This window comes from Parus major, chromosome 5 (assembly GCF_001522545.3).
Source record: "Parus major isolate Abel chromosome 5, Parus_major1.1, whole genome shotgun sequence".
Classification (NCBI taxonomy): domain Eukaryota; kingdom Metazoa; phylum Chordata; class Aves; order Passeriformes; family Paridae; genus Parus; species Parus major.
Genome location: NC_031774.1, coordinates 40,129,858 through 40,150,257, shown reverse-complemented (window position 1 = coordinate 40,150,257; position 20,400 = coordinate 40,129,858). Strand labels below are relative to the sequence as shown.

General features: G+C 39.4%; 1 protein-coding gene and 1 long non-coding RNA gene across 4 annotated transcripts in view; one reads left to right on the top strand and one right to left on the bottom strand.

Annotated features, from left to right (window-relative positions):
- Nucleotides 1–1,465: 1,465 nt before the first annotated feature.
- CIPC (CLOCK interacting pacemaker) lies at nt 1,466–11,824 on the bottom strand. 3 transcript variants are annotated; one of them, XM_015631558.1, is made up of 4 exons: nt 11,755–11,824; nt 9,666–9,840; nt 8,609–8,778; nt 1,466–5,058 (listed from the first exon to the last, which is right to left on the bottom strand). In XM_015631558.1, exons 2-4 carry the CDS (start codon nt 9,730–9,732, stop codon nt 4,180–4,182), a joined length of 1,116 nt encoding a protein of 371 aa, XP_015487044.1. In that variant the 5' UTR covers nt 9,733–9,840; nt 11,755–11,824; the 3' UTR covers nt 1,466–4,179. The 3 variants fall into 3 exon arrangements, with proteins under 3 accessions (XP_015487044.1, XP_015487046.1, XP_015487045.1); XM_015631560.3 differs by lacking the exon at nt 11,755–11,824 and adding an exon at nt 11,268–11,516; XM_015631559.3 differs by lacking the exon at nt 11,755–11,824 and adding an exon at nt 10,482–11,201.
- Nucleotides 11,825–11,940: 116 nt separating this feature from the next.
- The window catches only part of LOC107206225, an 81,466-nt gene continuing 73,006 nt past the window's right edge, over nt 11,941–20,400 (top strand). The window contains exon 1 of the long non-coding RNA XR_001522328.2: nt 11,941–13,632. This is a non-coding gene — a long non-coding RNA (uncharacterized LOC107206225). The remainder of the gene's footprint in view (nt 13,633–20,400) is intronic.

Genomic DNA, 20,400 nt, shown 5'->3' with positions numbered 1-20,400 from the left:
CAGGCTCAATATAAGAGACATGTGTTTAATAGTAATTATACTTTAAACAATTTGGGTGGATTCTTAATTCTAGGAGCTTTCAAATCAATACAGGATGCTTCTTCTAAGAACAGCTTTAGTTCAAACAAGAATTTGAGGAAGTCTTGGAAACTGTGCTCAGCAAGAGAGCAGACTGAACACATGGTGCTTCCTTCTGCCTTCTGAATCAGATTACACTGGCACTCTTACATTTTTCTTATGGAAATACCCCAAAGGAGTAGATTTACAAAGGGAAGAGAAGTGGGCACGAGCATTTTGGACACATAGGACCATGCAATACAGTTGGGACTATATGGCTGCATTACACTGCCACCTGAAAGAAGCATCACCTAGGTACAGCAAGAGTGTAAAATTATGTAGGTAGGGAGGGACCCTACATTTTTGTACTAGAAACTATGAAAATAAAAGCAGTAACAGCATGCTATGTTAAATCTAGCAAATGCCAGAAATTTTGCATGCCAGGAGATTGCTCAGCCCAAGCCTGCAGGGGTACTGTTTTAAGTACATGATTTTACTGTGAGAAAGAAAAACAAGACAGATGCAATGCACCTGAAAGAAGAAATTTACCTTTTTGGCCTCAGTGAAAAAAAGGTGAAGGGGCCTGACATGCTGCAGATAACCATGTAAAGGAATAAGGCAGTCAGAAGAGACAGAAACCTGAGAATTTCCTGCTTGAATTGTATCCATACTTTTGTGAACATAAAATATGCAAACATTGAGTTTCTCATCTCAGGAAATAAAATAATTCAAATTGATGGCACTCCTTTTTGGATACAAGGCAATGAGATTAAAGTTGTCTTGTCTGGTGCCAAGTAAGAGCTTTGACCAGGATCTCTCGGGCATGACTGCCTAGTTCTCCCTGCAAGAGTCATGTCTGAACAAAAGGAAGACCATGTGAAGACAACCACATTTTGAAGAAATGTGTTTTGGTGAAAAGCTGCTATACAGATTTAGTTGGAGAATTTTCTTCAAGAGTGTTACATTTTTTTACTCCAGTAATTTTTTCAGTAGCCAAGATTCTTACTTCACAATTTCAAACTTCTGCATACCCAGCTGGCAGGATTAAGACACAGTGTAGGAGTTCACCCTGCACAGACGGTGAGCATAATGTACAGTCATCATGGAGACAACAGCTCAGAGATGGAAAAATCCTTCCAGGTTGCTCATGACAGATCTATGGCAGCGGTCACCCACGACAAAGTATTTTTAGAGTTCTGTACAGCCCATTTCTATGCATGCGCCCCCCAGAGACCCTTTAATTCATAGATACTGTTAAAGCTCACAAGACTCTCTTCAGAGACATACATCATAGTATCACTTTTGTATCTGCGCTTTCCCACATGGGCAACATGCTGCTGTGGAGCTATATTTAAAGCAGGCTTTGGAACAAGGGACTTTGCAGTTCAACAGCACTAAATAATCCACAAACTTTCCAAGTATATACTTTATTTCATTCATATTTCACAGTCAATTTCTGTAAAGTTTTAGCAAAAAGGTCATGTTCTATAACAGAGGTGTTAGGCTACTGTATTCAGAGCTAGCAACGGGCTTTGAAAGTACAGAAAATATTTACATTCCAACTAGAACAGTAGAATTTCAAAAAGACATAGTAAAAGTAATCAAAAATACCAACATTTATTAAAACTTAATACAAAAACCAGTCTGTCTGACCCATCAAGCTACCGCACTTGTAAGTTGTCAGCAACAGCTGAAGCTGCAGCAGGCCATCTGATTAGATAAAGGCAGCTGTCTTCAGCTAACTTCTTAATACCAAGTCTTGCTGTTTCAAAGATTAAAACAAAAAACAATCAACCAAACCTGTAAGCTCACTGCTCAATTTGGAGGCTAACATTTCTGTTCAAATCCACTGGACCACTTTCAGATCCTGCCCAGAATCTGGACTTATCCTCGTCTTGATGTAGTCAACTAATTTTCCAAATGCATTTCCAAGCTAACCTATTTTATTACACTGCAGCCAAGAAAGGAAAACCCTTATTGTTTTAAAGCTTTATCAGGGCTCCCAGAAAAATAGGCAACTAAGAAAACTGAACAGAATGGTACCTGATGACATATTTATCACCAGAGACCTTCAACATCCTTTTTTTAATAGATGTTAAGGTTTCCCATTATCTAGGGATATGTTTCCTAAAGAGCCCCAGATTTAAGTATGAGTTCCAGAGTGGATTTTTCTAGTTCAGTAAATAGTATTTAAGTCTGGACTGATGCCCAGTAGGAGATTTCTAACCAGCTGCTGGACTTTATTCACAGATTTATTGAACATGTATTTATACAAATTACACCAGCTGAAAGGCCCATTAGCTGTAAGCACACCCACTTCAGCCCACCCTCCATACTGTCAGGGAAAAAGTACATGTGGTACTATAAGGACTACGAGAGATTTGCACCAGCTAAGCCTCCTTCAGTCAGAGGGTACTGCCCTGCAAAACAAGTTTTTCATTCCTTTATACTCTATTAGAGCAGTGGAAATAGAATGGAGAAAGTCACTGGGAGACTCATTTTTCCTTGTCTCAAACAGCTACAATTGGACTTCATTTTTTCTGCCTCCCTTTCATCTCTAGGTACCCTGAGCCTATCATCTTGTTTTCTAGGACAATTGCATCCTAAAAATACATATTCTGAACTTCAAATTCTCCTATTTAATAGGTAGAATAAGAACTTTAGGAAAAGTAGGGAAAATATCCTCCTGAGTTTGCTGGCTGAGTTCCAATATCACCAGGCTGCGAGTTATGAGACATGGTAGTATCACAACTATATCAGGTATATTAAAACAACTAAATGTCAGAACAGAGTCTACCAACACTTCTAAACAATTCCCACATACTGTACCAGTCTTCAGCAGGTAGGCAGGATCCCATGAAAGGCATGGCTACTAGTTTGCTACAGCTCCACTAGAGCAAACCCTGCCACAACGTTTCTTTCCAGGCCCATGGTTTTACAAACAAGACTCACATGCCTCAACTTTTAAGACATGTAAAGCATCTTTTCACCAATGTAAAAAGGGTGAAATCCCTTACGAGAGAGAAGTCCCTTACAATTTCTCTAATCCACCTATTTCAGGAAGGACTGTAAAAGTATTCTCTACAGTCTTCTGCAATACTGATTCCTAGAGGCATCAGAAAATGTAAAGTCTGCGTGACTGTCTCGTCACAAATTAGCAAGACATCCAGTCTACTTTCAAGTTTCTTTTTTTTTTACAAACTGAAACAGATGATAGAAAGAATCAAATACCTAGTCACCTAGATTGCACGAGTTTTTGAAAACATTGTCACACAGAAAGGAACATATCACAGAGGATTCAGATTCCTTAATGTTCTTAGACAAAGCTGCTCTCAATTTTCTACACAAACTGCCTCTGGAAAAAATCCCTTCAGATTGCAGGGAGTGATGCAGTTAAGTGTCTAGAAAACTGCAATGAAATAAATGTCTGTAAATCAGTTTTTGTAACATAACTACTGTGGCTCTCCACTAGCAAGGTCAATATCTTATGCATACTGTGGTGTTAGCAATATCTCAAGGCAAGCAGCCTAGGAATGCTGTCAGTCTATATGGAGAAAAAAAAATGTTTTAGAGTTTGTTTTTTGAAGTTCAAACTTAGGTAGATAAAATTTTTAGCAAGTTTATCTAAGCTGACACACCTCCCACCCTTACTACATTCATCAGATTACTCTACATAAAAAAAGAAGGAACGGCATGGAGAAGGACTTCACCACACACCAACTCCCTTCATCTACCTGAAACTGGTGATGGCCCAACAGTGGCACCTGTTCTGCTGCTGCCCTCTCAGAAACAACCATCTGAAGATGGGAATGCTTGCAGAATGCTGCAAATTACTATCTTCACTTCAAGAATGGGAACAGACCAGAAGAGCACATACAAACTTCTTCAGTCCAAGGAATTACACAGAGTTAGCACAAAATTCAAGGTCACACTGCAGTACTAAGTACCCATTCTGTCTAGAACCTACCATGCTATTCCAGCCCCACAGTTGGCTCTGAAGACAAACCATTAATGGCAATGCAACTTTGCAAATCTTGGACTCAAAAAATGCTCAAAATAGAAGTTTAAGACAGGAAAAAGGAGGCACAGAAATAACTTGACCAACACCTATGCATATTTTTACTACATGTTGGGATAAGTGGGGTCTTCAAGGTTGCTATCAGCTTTATCAGATCCTGTTAGAGATGCTTCTAGCTCTGCCCATGACTGTGGAGCATTGTTCTTTATTGCCTCTATAAAAAGCTGTGTTTGGTGCTTCAGCCGGTCCAGCTCAGCCTGCGTCACCTGGTTCTGATGAATGAGCTCCTTGGTTTTTAAAGTGATCTCCAGCAATCCCGACCTGCGTAGCACAACAAGCGTATTCTGAAAGCGTCTGCACTTGCTTTGCTGTTGCAAGAGCAGCTCAGGGGCAGTGCAAATCTCTTCTGGTATCAATGGAGGGCTCCACGCTCCAGAAGGCATTGTAGTCTGTGATGCACTCTCGCTCTCATGAAGGGTGCACTTTGTTGCCTGCAGAGTTCCAAAAGGCAAAAGGGGAGTCAAACCTGGCACTTTCTGAGCATCACTGGAAACATGATGAAAACCAGGAAGAGCTGACAGTTTTCCACTTGTCACTAGTGCTGAAGAACTTTGCTGGTTAGAATCCTGAGGGGTCTTAAAGCTAACTGGTAGGTGGGAAAAAGGACTAGTAGGCAAGCCTGTACTCATCAGTACAGGAGAAGTCTCCATCTTGGGTGCTTCTGTGCAGAGTCGTTTATGGCAAGTGGTTTCCTGACATTCTTCTAGATCAAAGGAGTGATCTCTTTTGCAGGGATGTGGTGCTATTTTGGGAAAAGAATTCAGGATGGGCAGGTAATTAGTGGAGTCATTTCTCTTTTTCCCAACAGGGTGAGGATTAATGGGAGGTGGGATTGATGGACGTAGAAACACTAGCTGTGGCTGAGCTGGAATCACTTCAAAGGATGGCTGCACAGTCCAAGACTGGAGCTGTGATGAACTCCCCTGAGAAGCACAAACAGGGAAAAACCACAAGTCTTACAAAAGCATTGTAGAAGATGATAAAAACAAACTTAAACTAAACAGGTGGACTGTGCCATTTTCCCACATTTGATATATAACGTCCAATTAATGTGTTACTAAGATTTTTCTATCAAACTCACCCTTCTCTGACAGTGGAGTGTAATGCTGGAAATAAAATTGCAATCCATAATCCTTTTACTATGCAACAGCAGATACATTTAAAAACAATTCAATCTGAATTTATATATGCTTTCCTAAGTGAGGATTACAGTGCAAGATTATATCATAAAATGTTCATTAAAAAGCTTGACCCAGACTTGGGGTCCAACTACAAGTGCTCAGGAAAGCCAAAAAATAATTAAGTTTTCTGTTATGAAATATCTTAAGAGCCAAGGAAAGACTGCACAGACATTTTAGGAACAATGCAGGCTCCCTCTTTGTTGAAAGGTAGCAACTCAAATCTTCTCAAATCTATTCTTATAGCAAGACCTTGAAATGGTTATTTAAGATACACAACAGCTGTTCAGGAAGTCTTGTAATTTGAAGTACAATACAGAGTTTCAGTAAATTTCAAACTATGAAGCAGAAAAAAAAAAAGCTGAATATTAACCAATGCAAGGAGAAAAGCTTGTGGTAAGCCCAGAGGAGTTTAACCCTGTACCTCTGGTGAAAGTGTCCACTGATAAACCTTAAATGCATTTTATTTCAAGAAAAATGCCCAAGGCTTTGTTCCCTCCCACAAGTCATACTCTGGAATATAGGGGAAAACATCCATTTTTACATGACATTACCTCTTTTTCCTCCAACACCTTACTACAGATCTTCATGAGATCTTCTGGCCAAAAACACGATTGCTTTTCTCCAAAGACATCAAATAGTCTAATAAGTTACACTATTTCTTTCTAAAGCAAAATCTCACTTCTGCATATATTTAAGCCACCACCACTACAATTACACAAATATATTGTCAGCTGCTTTTCAAATTCCTTACAACTTGGAACATAACTGGAAGCCTGTTGAAGACACAGTTTTTAGCTACCACAAATACATCTTATTTTTTTAGTACTATATTAAGTCATCTGAAATCCATATCCTTTTCACAAATCTCGTAAGTTCTGAACTGGCAAACACCAGCATGCTTTGCTGACGTCTATTCCCCCAGTAAAAGACTCGGAACTTAACCAAAAGCTGGTATTACCCACTAATTAGGACACTGAGACTGGGAGATAAGATTCAATTACCTACTCTGACACAGTGTTTCTTTGGTTCAGTGGGCAAGATGCTTATGGAATAGGGGTACAGAACAGCTACCTGTAAAAATAGATATTACTACCTTAACACAGAATAAAGAATATTCAAAAGAAAAGTATCTGGAGATGTAAGGAGTGAGAAAGCATATAGATACTGCAGCTATACATACGCAGGACAGAACATGCAGCCCTAAGGAGCAAGGGTTTGGAACTAGAAGTTGCCATTTACTGCACCACTGAATAGCACCTAGGACGGCAGATCCCCACAATCATTGAGGCCAAAAGAACTGTGGAAACTGTTTATCTTGCTCTTGGGTTTCTTCCTATCTCTGTTCTTTCGTCTTTGCCTTCTCACATAGCACTCTGCTCTTGTTCTCCTACTCAAAATCTCATTTTCAGTAGAGAAGGCCACTTTTATTTTACTAACTCTGCAAACTGTTGTGTGTTTTGTTCCATTTTTTAATGAAAGCTATGAAAGCTGATGTATCTGTGTCACTTGCCTAAAAAGCCTTCCTACTTATTGAAGACTTTGATGAGACTTACAGAAACCTTACCACAATCAGCACTGTGGTCTAGAGCATTACTTGCCACTTGATTTTTTTTAGCAGCAATACAGTTAGCTGTTTACATTCTGAAATTGGGCCAGCAGGTAACCAGCACTGTAGAGGATCACAGTAGTTCCAAGACAGAAGGATGATGTTGATTGAAACTGAAACTGGAAGAAATAAACAGCACTAACTGGATGCTGCCTTTTTCTTTTGGTCCAGAAAGTCCAACTGAATGCTGTGTTGAAAAGACCATTTTATAAAGATGACCATCTGAACTAAATAGGCATAATGAAAAAAGGCAGAGAGACATTTCATTATTATTTTGACCTAGACTCATTACTTTCCTTTATTGTAGTAAAGGTTTTTCAATTTGACATTATTGTCTTTCAGCATATGTAGTTAGATATTATGATGCTCTGCTCAAGAGAACCAAGTGTGATCATTTTATCCAACTCTTCCTTGCCAAATTTCCTTTTTGCTATACTACAAAGATTTTATATATATATATATACACATACATACATATACACACACATATATAGATATACACACACACACACATACATATGTATGTGTGTGTGTGTAGTTGGAGTTCTTTTATATCTCTTTCTATATAAGCTACTTATTATTAGTTGCTGCTGCTTCTTATTTGCAACACAACTTGGAGTTTAACACTGGAATCAGTGCAGATGATGTCTTAATTTTTGAGCTCTGGGCCAAAGGGTATCAGTCTTTGGTGAAGCTTGCCTGTTCCTGACTTTATATATAAAAACTTCAACATCTGTTTACACAGTGTTTTGTGCACACATCTAGGAATGTGACTATAAAAGAAAATTGTTGTCGAGATAAAGCAAGATGGTCAGAGATGATCCTCCCCCACAACTGCATAATCTGCTAAACATTAACAGTGAGTATTAGGTCTTGCTTGTAGTACTAACAGGTTCAGTAGGAAAAGAATCAGGATTTATATTCTTTTTTTCCCCTTCCCTTCTGTATTCTTAGAAGTATTTTAGTAAAAGAAAACATAGAAGAACTTTTGCTCCACTCCAAAAGTGAGTACAGAGCAGAAGGTCCAATAACATGACAGTACTTTGGATTTCTCATACCTTCTGTTAAAATGTTAAAGTTACAGAGGGGGTGTCACAGATGTGCTGGAGGAAATATACATTACAAAAATACTGGAGAACATAGATAGGGAATGTAATTGTTGCAATGTGAGCCATCTCATGCAGTTAAGTGAAACAACTAATAAAGTAGAAGTACCATAGCTAACTTCATATAAGGATTTAACTTTTTCATGTATAACATTCTGGATTAGTGTTTCCCATTGCATATGAAGCATTTCTAGAACCTAAGAATGAGGAAACAAACCTATCATCCTACTTCACCATCTCTATTGAATAAAAAAGACAACAGCAGCTTTCAAAAGCAAGTCACGCTTTTCTGTTTAACCTTTGGTGCTATTCACATAACATTCTTGAAGATGTATTTTGGGGCAATTCTTTTGAGACAAAGAGGTTTAGTAGATGGAGATGGAGCAGAATTTCTCTATCACATTCCATCTTAGTGATTCCAGCTGCCTCTCGAAAGAACAGGGACTCACATTAGAACTTCTTAAATTACCAGTTACTTTCTGGACTGCAACAACATTGCAAAATCTTTTTTGAAAGGATAAATGTTTTTTAAAAAAATTAAAAACATGCAAGATTTCTCAAGATATTATTTCTTCCCTACCTGTTTAACCAACACATTTTTCATAACAACCATAGGAGACAGCGCAGGAAAGGAGCTGCTTGTGGTCCTCGGGCATTGCCAAGGTCCATCCTCTGCATTCCAACACAGCGCATTCAGCACATCCTCGGAGTCCGTCTGCTCCATAGCACTTGGACACTCTGAACTTCCATCTGCCAGATGCAGAATTCAGCTGTTAGTTGTTCCACATGCAACATGCTTACTAGTGTCTTTCAGTTCTACCATTCTGCCTCCTTCAACCAAGTCACAAAGAACAATAAAGTTTAGTTCTGTAATATTAACAAAATTAAAGCTGCTATAACAGCTGTCAGACAGCCTCTAATAAAAGGCTTCATATTTCAGGTCAGTTCTTATAGAGACATTTTCTCCCCCAAAAAGCTATTACTTTTTGTTCTTTTGTATTTAGTCTCCACAGGACTGCATAGTACCCTGAAGGTAGCGTTGCTCTAAAAACTGCTACAGGAAAGCAGTACAGGCTCCAGCATTACCACATGCACAGTTTGCAATGCAGGCATTTTGTGTCTTGGAATTTTCTATCTAAAGCCCAGTAAAGCAGTATGCTTTTTTCTTGTTCAAAGGTTATTTTTGCACAGTTTTGTTGAGTACTAAAATGGCACACCATGTCTATTATTTTACTGATGTTATAACCATTACTCTCCGGTTTATCAGGCTCTATTGACAATATGGTCAGATCATAAGAGGCACTGGGTAGCATAATCCAACAATCCATTCATCAATGCAAAGAACAAAACGTAATTTTGACATCTCTACTTCTAGACACTAAAGTCTAAGATTCTTCCATTAATTCTAAATTCCCATGCCATCCAAATTCAGAGGATGAACTTTCTAACTTGGTAATGCTCCACTTCAAAAGACTGGTAGTAGGAGGATTGCAGGTGAAACCTATCTTGCATAGAAAGGCCCTCCAAGGTAGAGAGACACAAACTGGAAGGGGGTACTCAGATTTGTTAAATCACCGATTAAAGCACAGCCTCAGCACAGTAACACAGAAAAAAGGTAACACAGTGTTTTTCTAAACCTGAATATCCAGAGTCTTTGTCAGATTCAGCTGCTGCCATACTGAAGCGATGGTTGAAGCTCTTCATTTCCGTCACTTTGCCCAACAATTCTTCAAGGATGTCAGTAGCTGACTATTTTGTCTGAGTGCTTCCATAGTGCCGTGGGCAGTTTTAAACACCTTTTCCATTGAGGAACTACAAAAACAGTTAAGAACAAAAAAGGACTTTATCTGAATCTAAAGAAAGTTCCATCAGTATAAGACAACAATGGAGGATAGTTGCATATCTCCTTTTATATGGCCAGTGAGATAACTGCAAATTTTAAGAAATATCTCAAAATGCTGAAATAATGAAATTTCGATCAAAAGCTAATGTATTGGACATGTCTTTCCATCCCAAAAAAGTAAAACAAACTAAAAATTAAAGACTATTCATAAAACAACATTCATTTCAAGAATTAAAATGACTCAGGACATTATTTATCTTATGAAAGCTTTGTTGTCCCAAGGGCTGAATTGCAAAACAAGACAGTTGTGCTGGGTGAAGCTCTTACAACAAATACAGCTGAACCTGCAAAGCTGTAGTTTTGCTAACACAGCTTGTTTCATTCTCAAGAGTAGAGTAAGTCATCAGAGAAAATAATGAGTGATCAGTGAACACACTGGGAGCTAAAGAAATCTATGCTGCAAGAAGAGCAACACATCCCGCAATACACTCCTAGGGGAGACAGAGCCTTAGAAATGCTCAAACCCAGAATGAAAACATTGAAAGGCTGAAACTAAAGGCTATGAAAATCCAAAAAATGTAGGAACATTAGGGCCTCCCACACTACATACTTGTCATAACTTTCTGCTGCTTCCTGAGGGTAGGCAGTATCTTGTAAGACTAAGAAAGACTAGAAAGACTTCTGCTTCTCTTAAAGACGGTAATTGAGAAATTGGCTAACAGAAAACTGAGACAATTAAGTGCAGAAATTATTTCTATTTTTGTTTGTAGAAATTATTTTCCTATAAAGTAATCCACTGAAATTATGTCTCAATGTTAAGTTTTATATTTAAATTACAAAAACAGGAACTCAGGAGTCTGCAACACAGTCAGGCCAGCTGTCCATCAGCATCAGTAACTAGTACAAGCTGCTTCAAATGACATTGCAACAGACATTCTGGAATAATCTACACCAAAACACAAGTTTCTTTTTCAGATCCTGACAACTTTGTTAGAAGTGTGCTCCAAAATCCTGAGTCTTAGCACCAGTATTGAAGTCTGAGATGGGAATATGACTGTCTATTACAAGAACTATGGAATAATGCTCAGCAGAAGAAAATTTCCTCATGCAGCTACTTGCATCACTTTCACCTTCCATATTCAGTCACACCTGCCTGCCTGCCTGCTAACAGGTATGGAACAAACACGGTTACATAAGCGCAACCTAGATGCTATCCCTGAAATGGAAGAAGTGGTTTAAGTCCTGATCCAGGCTTTCCTTACTTAGTCCTTTCCAAAACAAATATATATTTTTAAGAAAGTGATATGCAGAAATGCTAATCTAAAATAAAACCACAAAACACCAAAACCACCTCAAACCAAAACAAGAAACGGGGCTAGAAATAAAGTAAGAACACCTCATCTGCCAGCTTTGCATCAAACGAAGCTTTGGGAAGGGCTGACACATCATCATCTCTCACAGAAAAAAGCAAAACACCTGAACCACAAACGAAAATAAATAAACCAGAAGTGCCACTCCCCCGAGGCACGGGCGTGAGAACCCTCCTGCCCATCCCCGGGCCAGAGCCGCCCGTCCGAGCCCGGCGGGCAGGACCTCCGCCGCACACCGCCTTTAAACCGGACACCCTCGCCGTCGTCCAGGGCTGTCCCTGCCGCTGATCCCACCCAACCTCCTCCGGGGCCCACACGGCAGACTCCTGCGGCACGAGAAGAGCCCGCGCAGACGGGCCGAGCCACTCGGCTGCCGGGCCCGAGGCGCACCAAGTACAGCACAGTCCCGGGCCCCCAGGGCCGCCACCACCGCTCGCTCACGGCCGCAGCCACCGCCCCCCGCCGGGCCGGGCCGGGCCGAGCCGGGCCGGGCCGGGCCGGGCCGACCCTCACCTGGGCGCGGGGCCGCCACAGCTCAGCCGCGCTGCGCATGCGCCACCCGGGCCGCGGGCACGCCCCGCCCTCACGGCCGCCTCTGCCCGAGCGCCCATGCGCAGAGCGGGCTGGCGGGAGTGCGCGCCTGCGGCCGGGCGTGTGAGGGAGCCGGGCTCAGTGAGCCGATTCAGGAGTTTGGGATGCTGCTGGGCTTCTCGAATACTGTACAAAAAAGTACGATTCTTCCCCACACAGAAGGTTAGGCATTTGTGTAGCCTCTTTCACTCCATGAATGAGAAAGGAAACGCAGACAGGCGCTTCGAAGATGAGGAAAGCAGCATCAAAGAGGTCTCAAACTTGTCTCAGAGGGAAAACACACACACAAAAAAATGAATCGCGAAATCAATTAGGTTGGAAAAGACCTCGGATCATCGAGTCCAACCTATGACCTAACACCACCATGTCAACTATACTGTTGGCACTAAGTGCTACATCCAGTCATAAACACTTTCAGGGACGGTGTCTCCATCACTTCCTCAGGCATCCTATTCCAGTGTCTAATGATCCTTTCTGTGAAAAAATTCCTTCTCATATCCAACCTCCACCGGCACAGCTTGAGACTATGTCTTCTTGTCCTGTCTCTGGTTGCTGGGAGAAGATGCTAAGCCCCAGGTGTCTACAGCCTCCTTTCAGCCTCCTTGTAAGAGTGATAAGATCATCTCTGAGTCTCCTTTCTTTCTGGGCTGAACAGCTCCTTCTGCTCCTCGCAGAACTTGGGCTCTAGATCCTTCCCCAGCTTCATTGTCCTTCTCTGGATTCACACCAGCACCTCAATGTCCTTTCCTGAATGGAGAGACCCAGAATTGGACACAGAACTTGAGGTTTGATTTCACCAGTGCCTAGTACAGGGAAATAATCACTTTTTCCTGTTGTGAGTGAAAACAAAAAAACCAACCAACTTTTACATGGTTGGGAAGTGTGAAACCAAAACGTGGATTTGGTTTACATGAACTGCATATAAACCAAGAGCAAATAAATAGGAGGAAGAGAGTCTCTGGTTCAATGAATATAAATAACTAGAATATTTATATTCTATATTTATATTCTTGTTCTCAGAACTGCATAAACATGACCAGCATCCAGAAATCAGTCACAATATTTTGCATTTGGACACGAAAACCATTTCATTAGAGAAAACTGAAAAGACTGTGTGAAAGACTTGAGCAAAAACACAATGAATTCCTGAAGTAGAAATGGAAAGGAACACTTTCATTTTATGAGGGTCTTGTTAAAGAACCTGAAATATGCTGATTAAAGAGGTCAACAAGATCTAATAAATTCCTGAATGAAAAAGAGAAGAACATTTAACCTCAGCACAGTCTCATAAACAGCTTGTCAAATGCAACACAATAATGTCTGAGGTTACGTGGAATGACACTGTCATTTAAAAAAAATATGGCACTGATGGATTCCAGCCCTACCAATCTGAAGTGCTGTGAGAGAACACTGATGACTCTTGTTCTTAGGATGTATTTTTGACCACTTAAATGCCAGAGGTGGCTCTGATTACTTCTGAACTGTAGTGTGAGATGTGTAATCTCTAGACTCTGGATTTGGATCCCATACTGTTCAGGAGTTTTGAGTTCTGAGGAAAAGCATACTAAGAATGCTTTGCACAGGCATGGTCCTGGGTTGTCTCATACCCAGAAACAACCCTTACTCTCCTCCACAGAGGCCAGATTTCTCAGAATATGGAATATGTGTGGATGCTCAGTGAAAACAGCTCACCAGAGAGCAAGTAGCCTGTGTTTGGGACAGACAACCTGCTGTTCAGTTCAGATGATTCAGAGCAGATTTGGAATATGTGATACCAGGCCTTCATCCAAGGGGCAGCAGGTAGGAGAACTGAAATACTATACTGTTTAATAGAGAAGTTTTCTTGGATAGTCAAGGCAAACCTCTGTTCTAAATAAATTAAATCTTATCACCCAAATTGTCCCCAAATTAAGTTGACTTAAATCTTAGGTTTATATTGAACATCATCTAAATTCTTCCTCCTCCAAATACATTGGTTTTGTAGTTTTAATATTTCTGTCATTGCCACTTCTCTCCCTTTTCCTTTCATTTGATTCTTCATTGATCCAAGGTCTCATATACTGTGTGAGTTCAGTCAGTCAGTGGCAGCAGGATGTTTTTCTTTATGTTATACAGTGGTTGATTTGTTTATCCTAAAGGTGAGTGTTTTGACAAATAAATATTACCTTTTTGTTCACTTCCCTGTTTATTCTCGTCATACAACAGTAATAGAGTGAAAAGAATGTGAGTGAAATGACTGCATGCTTACTCACTGTAGGTGTTTCAACAGTTATTTAAAAAAGGTGTTGAATCTCTGCTTTTGGGAGAGGATGCAGAAATCATCTTTCATGGCTTAAGAGGGACAAAGGCAAGTTTTATCTAATGAGGTGGTTAAATAATAGGTCTTGTGTGCTTACTGAACGATTAATAAAGGTGTTGATGCATAGACTTCATAAATGCTTGTGGGACAAAGAGTCTTTTGTCCTAACACAGCAGTAGAAAAAAATGTTTGGCAAACTTTGGAAATAAAGCATAGCCAGGTCAGAAGAATGTGGTTTCATATTACACAGTCTGAACTGGAAAGGTTAGGTCTGAAAATACCATGTACTCAATCTTTTTCCTTCAAATATTCAACTACTTTGTTTTGCTATCACAGACAAAATACAATTTAACAAGCACAATATTGTGTTAAATTAGTTTGCAAGTAAATATCTTTATTCATCTCACTTCATTGAACCAGTCTAATTTTTATGATATTTTAATACAGGTATCTTTGTTCCTTCTGTTATTCACTTCTTTTAATACTAATTTTAATACATAAATAGAATATTGTTCAAATGATGCCTCCTAGGTTTTCATTGGTCTCAACATAAGAATCAATTAATGCAGATAAAATGTGCTGTTGGACATTAAAACAATATTAAAGCTCAAAATCTCTTAGAAAAGACATTCCACGTATGTATTTTATCAATAATTAATATCTTATTTATTTAATATCAAAGCAGGAAACAATGTGTAATGATGTGCTCTGACCTACAGTCTATCACAGGTCATAGAATTTCACCCAGAAGTTGACTTAACAAGATTTTTCTCTAATGAAAGTACTTTAGTAATGGCTTCTTTTCTTCTAATTTCAACTTTAGGTATGTATTCTTTTCAAAGTACACATCTTTCATCTTGTTATATCCATCTGCAACTTCATCTTTTCCATAAATGTCTCCAATTTAAGACAAGGCAGAATAAAGGTAATTTAAAAATAACAAATTATTAGCAGAGATGGCATATCAGGAATAAAGCACTTTTGATGCTCTTACTCTCTTCTGTACTGTGTTATGTTGGAGGAGAACAAAGGTGGATTTAAAATTCCCTTTACAGCTCCTAGACTTTTGGAACAACTGAGGATTTGGAGAAGCAGTGCTAAAGAGCAGTCCCAGTGACTGCTTTGAACCCTCGCAGCACCAGAGCATTGCAGCAGCCCAGAGTACAATGGAGAGCAGCAATTCCTTTTGTGTTCCCTCCCCAGCACAGTCACCTTCTCCATCGACCCTTCAATATAGGGTGGAGAAGAATAGCTCAGTGCAGGGTTGTCAGGGAGATCTCCTGTTTTTTTCTGGTGGAAAAATCAACAGGATTTACACTGTTGTTATGGAAGAGCTACTATTTGCTCCAAAGCAGGCTAGATGTCACGTTTTCCTGGAGTTCAAAAACTGGGTTTGTATTCAAGATATTGGTGGTGGCTTTGTGAGTTTTTTTCCATAAGTGTTGAGTTTGCTAAGACCATCTCTACAGACTTTGATATGGATTGTAACTTTTCCAGTGTCTTAATTTTTCTAGTTGCATCTTAATTTTGTGAACCTGAGAACTGAGATAAGCGGCTGCGTGGTTTCTGTATGCCTGCATTGCTTGTAATAACCACTGGGTGTCGTGAGTCTCTTTGGATTACAGGATATAGAGAAGGACAAATTTAGTCCAATCAAGGACTGCCTATGGACTTGTTTTTTTCCGGGTGAAAAGGCCTTTGTCTGATTGACATAGGATTGCAATAAGGAATCCCAAATCTTACTTTAAAATTATCTTATTTGTTTAGGTAAATGTGTGATTCTTAGTGCTGTCCTGTGCAGGGACGGTAGTTGGACTTTGATGATCCTTGTGGGCTCCTTCCAACTCAGAATATTATGAGTCTGTGATTCTTTATTTATGTACCAAGGGCAACTAATACAAAATAGGAATACTAGAAACAACAGTCTAATCCTCTACATGTTTTATTTCCATTACCATTTAGACATTCAACTGAATGACACCTTGTTTGGAAGAAAAACACTAAGATGTCAGCAGGTAATTAAAGAAATCCTGATATCATAAATGTTTAACACAGCAGAACTAAGGATGAATTGGTGATCTCAAATCAGTATTTTCCTAATTTTTGGGAACTATATTTGACATGGCTGTGTTTGAGATCATGTTTTTTGCTAAAGGTTTTGGCCTGTTATTTTCATTAGTTTTTGCAAGCAAATGAAAAGGCACTAATTTGTAACTTTATATACAAGGATAAAAAACATTCTTCGTGCAGAAGAGGACTGGAATCTTGAACCTTCAGTACAGACCTGTGCCACGGAGGATGAAGGACCAACCATATTAGTTGCACATAGAAGGATTACATTTCCTACAGACTAGTCAGTAGGAGATCATATGATGTGGTAACATTGATACAGCCATGTGCTGTGCCCCACAGTATGGATAGATGAGCCAGGGATATAGACTGGACGTTGGCTTTCCGAGAAGCTCAGATGCCACTGTGACTCAGTTGCTTTCCCTGTGGGCTTGTTGTTGGATGGCTGAATTAATCTGGTGTGTGGGGGTTCTCTCAGTAGTGGTTGAAGCTTTGCCTAACAGTCTGATTGTGAAATGCTCAGAATTACTAGAACCATCTGAAAGACAAATATAGAACTGTCTCTTGGTTTGCAGGGCAAAGTATGTTCCTCTATTATAGGGAACAGTAGCAGGATATATTTTACCTTTAACTTAGAAACCTGCACTGCACTGACTAGCACAGCAAAACACTGAGCAGTCTGTGTCCAGTGCAACAGGAATTGTGAGGGCTTATAGGAGCAGATCAAGAAAAATTTCCTAAGTGATGGTTTTTACAGTGGACTGTGTGTAATGTAGCCAAATCTGAACAGATTTTTATGATACTAGAACAAGGCAGTACCTTGGCGATACTTCACAGATCTTCAGACTAACTTTTTTAACTTGGTGAGTGTAGCAGCTCTTCTGAAGAAGTCTTTGTTAGGAGGACGTCAGTATCAATTAAAATATGCCTTTGTTCTGGAGTCATTTATGGACCCTGCTGAGGTCCCTAATTACTGTTTGCAACCTATGGTCAGGGAGAAACTAAAAACCAGCTTTTATTTGAAGTGGTATGGCAGAATGGACAGAAGGTATAAACTGGATTTCTAATCCACGTGCAAGGCTGATTTTTGTTGTGCTGAATTCATGAGGAGCTACTGGGGGCTCACCAGTCTTGAAAATGGGACCACTTGTTTGTATATCTTTGGGAAAACAGTAGAGTTTCTATGAAATGTTCTGACAGTAGATGTCTTTCAGATTGTATTGATTTAATACAAGGAAAGCCTTTGAGGAATATCTGTCAATATCTCTGAAAAGCTTACTGAAAAATGACATAGTTTACTTGTAAATACAATGTTAATCAGCACAGTACAAAATTAAAAAGAAATAAAATAGGTATAAAATGTGGTGACATTCCTAATTGAAATACAGTCATTGGTTTTGTTGAAAACTTTTGAAAACTTGGACTTTCCTGGAATGTAAAAATACACCTCTTCTTTTATTAAAATTAATATAGCCCTCTGAATTTCCAGCCTTCAGGAACAGTTTTATGTTTATCAGATTTCTCAAGTGCGATTGATATAGTGGTCAGATAAAATGGAGGGTTGCACAGTGGTAATAGGAATGACTGAAAAATGTATATTTCTGATCCCAAGATAATTTATGTAATTCAATTTGTGATACCCTGCTGTAATATTGCTTTTCTTTGTAGCATTGCTGCATGGAGAGAAATAGCATTGATACTAAGTGCTTGTATGTTCCTTCAGACCAGAGAAAGAAACTGTAATGGAATATCAGAAATGACAAGCATACCCAGGCTGTCACAGGCTTGTCCAGCTCTGCTATGCCAACAAATAAACTGTTTCAATAGGGCAAAAGCAAAATGTACTAAGGACAGCTGAATATTTACCAGATGTTATGGCATTTGAGGCTCCAGGACTAGCTCTATGTAGATGTAAGACTGAATTAGATTCTTTCGGTTTTGCCAAGGGCAGGAAAAATCATATCTTGTCAGGGAAGACAGGTTATCTCTTTTTTAAAGGAAATTCTCCACATGATGGCAGTAAAAAACCTCTGGAATTCAGAGGTGGTTTGTTTCACCTTCAAGAGCCATAGGGAAAAAAACAACCCAAGATGAAGAACTGAGTATGTGACTGAGCTTTTAGATTTCCCATTTTTCTCCTGGTAGGCCTTAAATTCCCCAGATAGTTTTCCAGACAGCAAGGCTACATGCAGCCTGCAACAAAGAGAATGGGTCACCTGTCACATTATACTAGGGCACAGTGTCACTCACAGGCATGCCTTCAAAAGTTATTTTTGGTTTCTTATGCTGTGTATTAATGAGCAGAGGGAGAGGATAAGGAGAAAAAGAGGTTGTATTTAATTCCTATCCACAAACTTGTCTCTGCCCAAAGAACTTGGAGACTGTAGCTCATCATTTCACATCACATAACAGAAAGCCCTTGGATAAGCACCCAGTTTGCCCCAACTGGGCATTTACCAACTTGGTTTGATTGCTGTAACGATGCCAGACAGAGATTAGTTGTGGAATGAGTTTGCAGTTGAGACTCAGCCTGTCTAGAGCTCTTGGATATCTTGGTATATGGAAGCACTTAGAGAGGAGTGTATTTAAAGAACCCAGAAGCAGCTGTGTCGCTAAAATTAAAATGCATTTTTCTTGTATTGTTTTTGCTTGGTTTCCTGTTGCACGCTCTGGACCTGTCTTATGAGAGTAAATGGGCAAAGGAAAGGGATGAGTCAAAGGAATGAAAATCAATCCTAGAAATTCCTGCTTTGCTTTTTACAGCCTGGATACACCAGATATTTGACATGAAAAGGCCTGTGGCTAAAACAGCCTTTGAAAGTCTGCTCTTTATATTCATATGCCTTTCATTCCATTCTTCAGTCATTTAGCCCATAGATTTCCTTTTTGTGTGTGTACAAGGATTGGTGCTCCATTCCTTTCTCCTCATACTTCCTTCCCAGAACACAGGAGGTCTAAACTCTACAGTTGCTAGCACTAAACATGCTATAGCTGCTATAGCTGATCATAATATTTGTAAAAATATCTGATATAAGTGTCAGATAAGTACTGATGTGTAAGTGAAAGCATAAGGTACGACATACAGATATATTAGAACAAGATCTCTGATAAAGCAAAGTTAAAAATATAAACAAGTTTAGTTTATAATCAGCAACTGCTCCTTTAGCAGAAGAGTAATTTTTTGTGAAAGAGTATATTACTTAGAAGTCTTAGCATAAAAGACGTTTAGCAATAAATTTATATTCAGATACTTCTGACATGGGAAATTATTACCCCAGAATACTGTTCAGGGAATTAGGAAATAGTTTTAAAAGCTTGGTCAAGGTCATATAGGAAAGCTGTCGCAGAGTCAACAAAACATGAGAATAATAAAGGCAGTTCCTGTTCACCACTTCCCTCTCTGATCATGTGCCTTACAGAGATTCTAGAATCTTGCTGTCAGACAAAAAACTTGCTCAGTCTGATGCCCTAAAAGCTGCTTTGAAGCTAAACACAAAATTCTTAAGTTATGGGAAGCTTGGGATATGATTCCATATGATCTTTTAGCAAAGCAAAAGGATATGTTTATCTGCATAGTGAATGTAAAGGAGCTATTCAGAGAAGCACAACTGCAGTCCACACCAGTAAATCTACTCTTTCCATCTGCTTAAAATGTTCTGAAAATCCTATTTAATGGATTTAAAAAAAAAAAAAAAACAAAAATCCAAATATATGTTAAGCCATGCTGCTTTCCAAAAGAGTAGAAATACTATTGAGATAAAATGACCAGCCCACCATGCCACTGATAAGTGGAAAAGTAGAAGTCAGGGGTGTTAGCTCCCCAGTTTTTGAAACCATAGGCTTGTCAGAAGTAAGAAACAGGATTTCATGTGGCTCATCTATATTTTTTAAGGGGTTTACATTCTTTGTGTAGTGCAGCTTTTCTGCAGTTCATGACAAGGAGAGTTGCATACTGTAGCCTGAACCCCCAGGTCAGCAGCACTGAGAGGGTCACATTTGCAGTTTGAACCGTCAAGGTCTACTCTAGAAAAAATGAAACCTAAAGACCAGGGGGTGATTAACAGTCTGAATAAAATAACAAAACTGAAACTGTTACTCATCTAAATCAACCTTCAGCAATCATTTTTGCCAATGTTTTGTGTATTCTGCCGAAATCTCTCAGGGGTAAAAGAATTAGAAACAGTAGCCCCATTAAATGC

What these genes read in the sequence shown, in the direction of transcription:
- CIPC (XM_015631558.1), bottom strand. Translation starts at nt 9,732, where the DNA reads ATGAAGAGCTTCAACCATCGCTTCAGTATGGCAGCAGCTGAATCTGAC. An exon ending in CAAAGACTCTGGATATTCAG is followed by an intron (nt 8,779 to 9,665) that starts GTTTAGAAAAAC and finishes TGCATCTGGCAG; the next exon opens with ATGGAAGTTCAGAGTGTCCA. An exon ending in AAAATGTGTTGGTTAAACAG is followed by an intron (nt 5,059 to 8,608) that starts GTAGGGAAGAAA and finishes TGTGCTTCTCAG; the next exon opens with GGGAGTTCATCACAGCTCCA.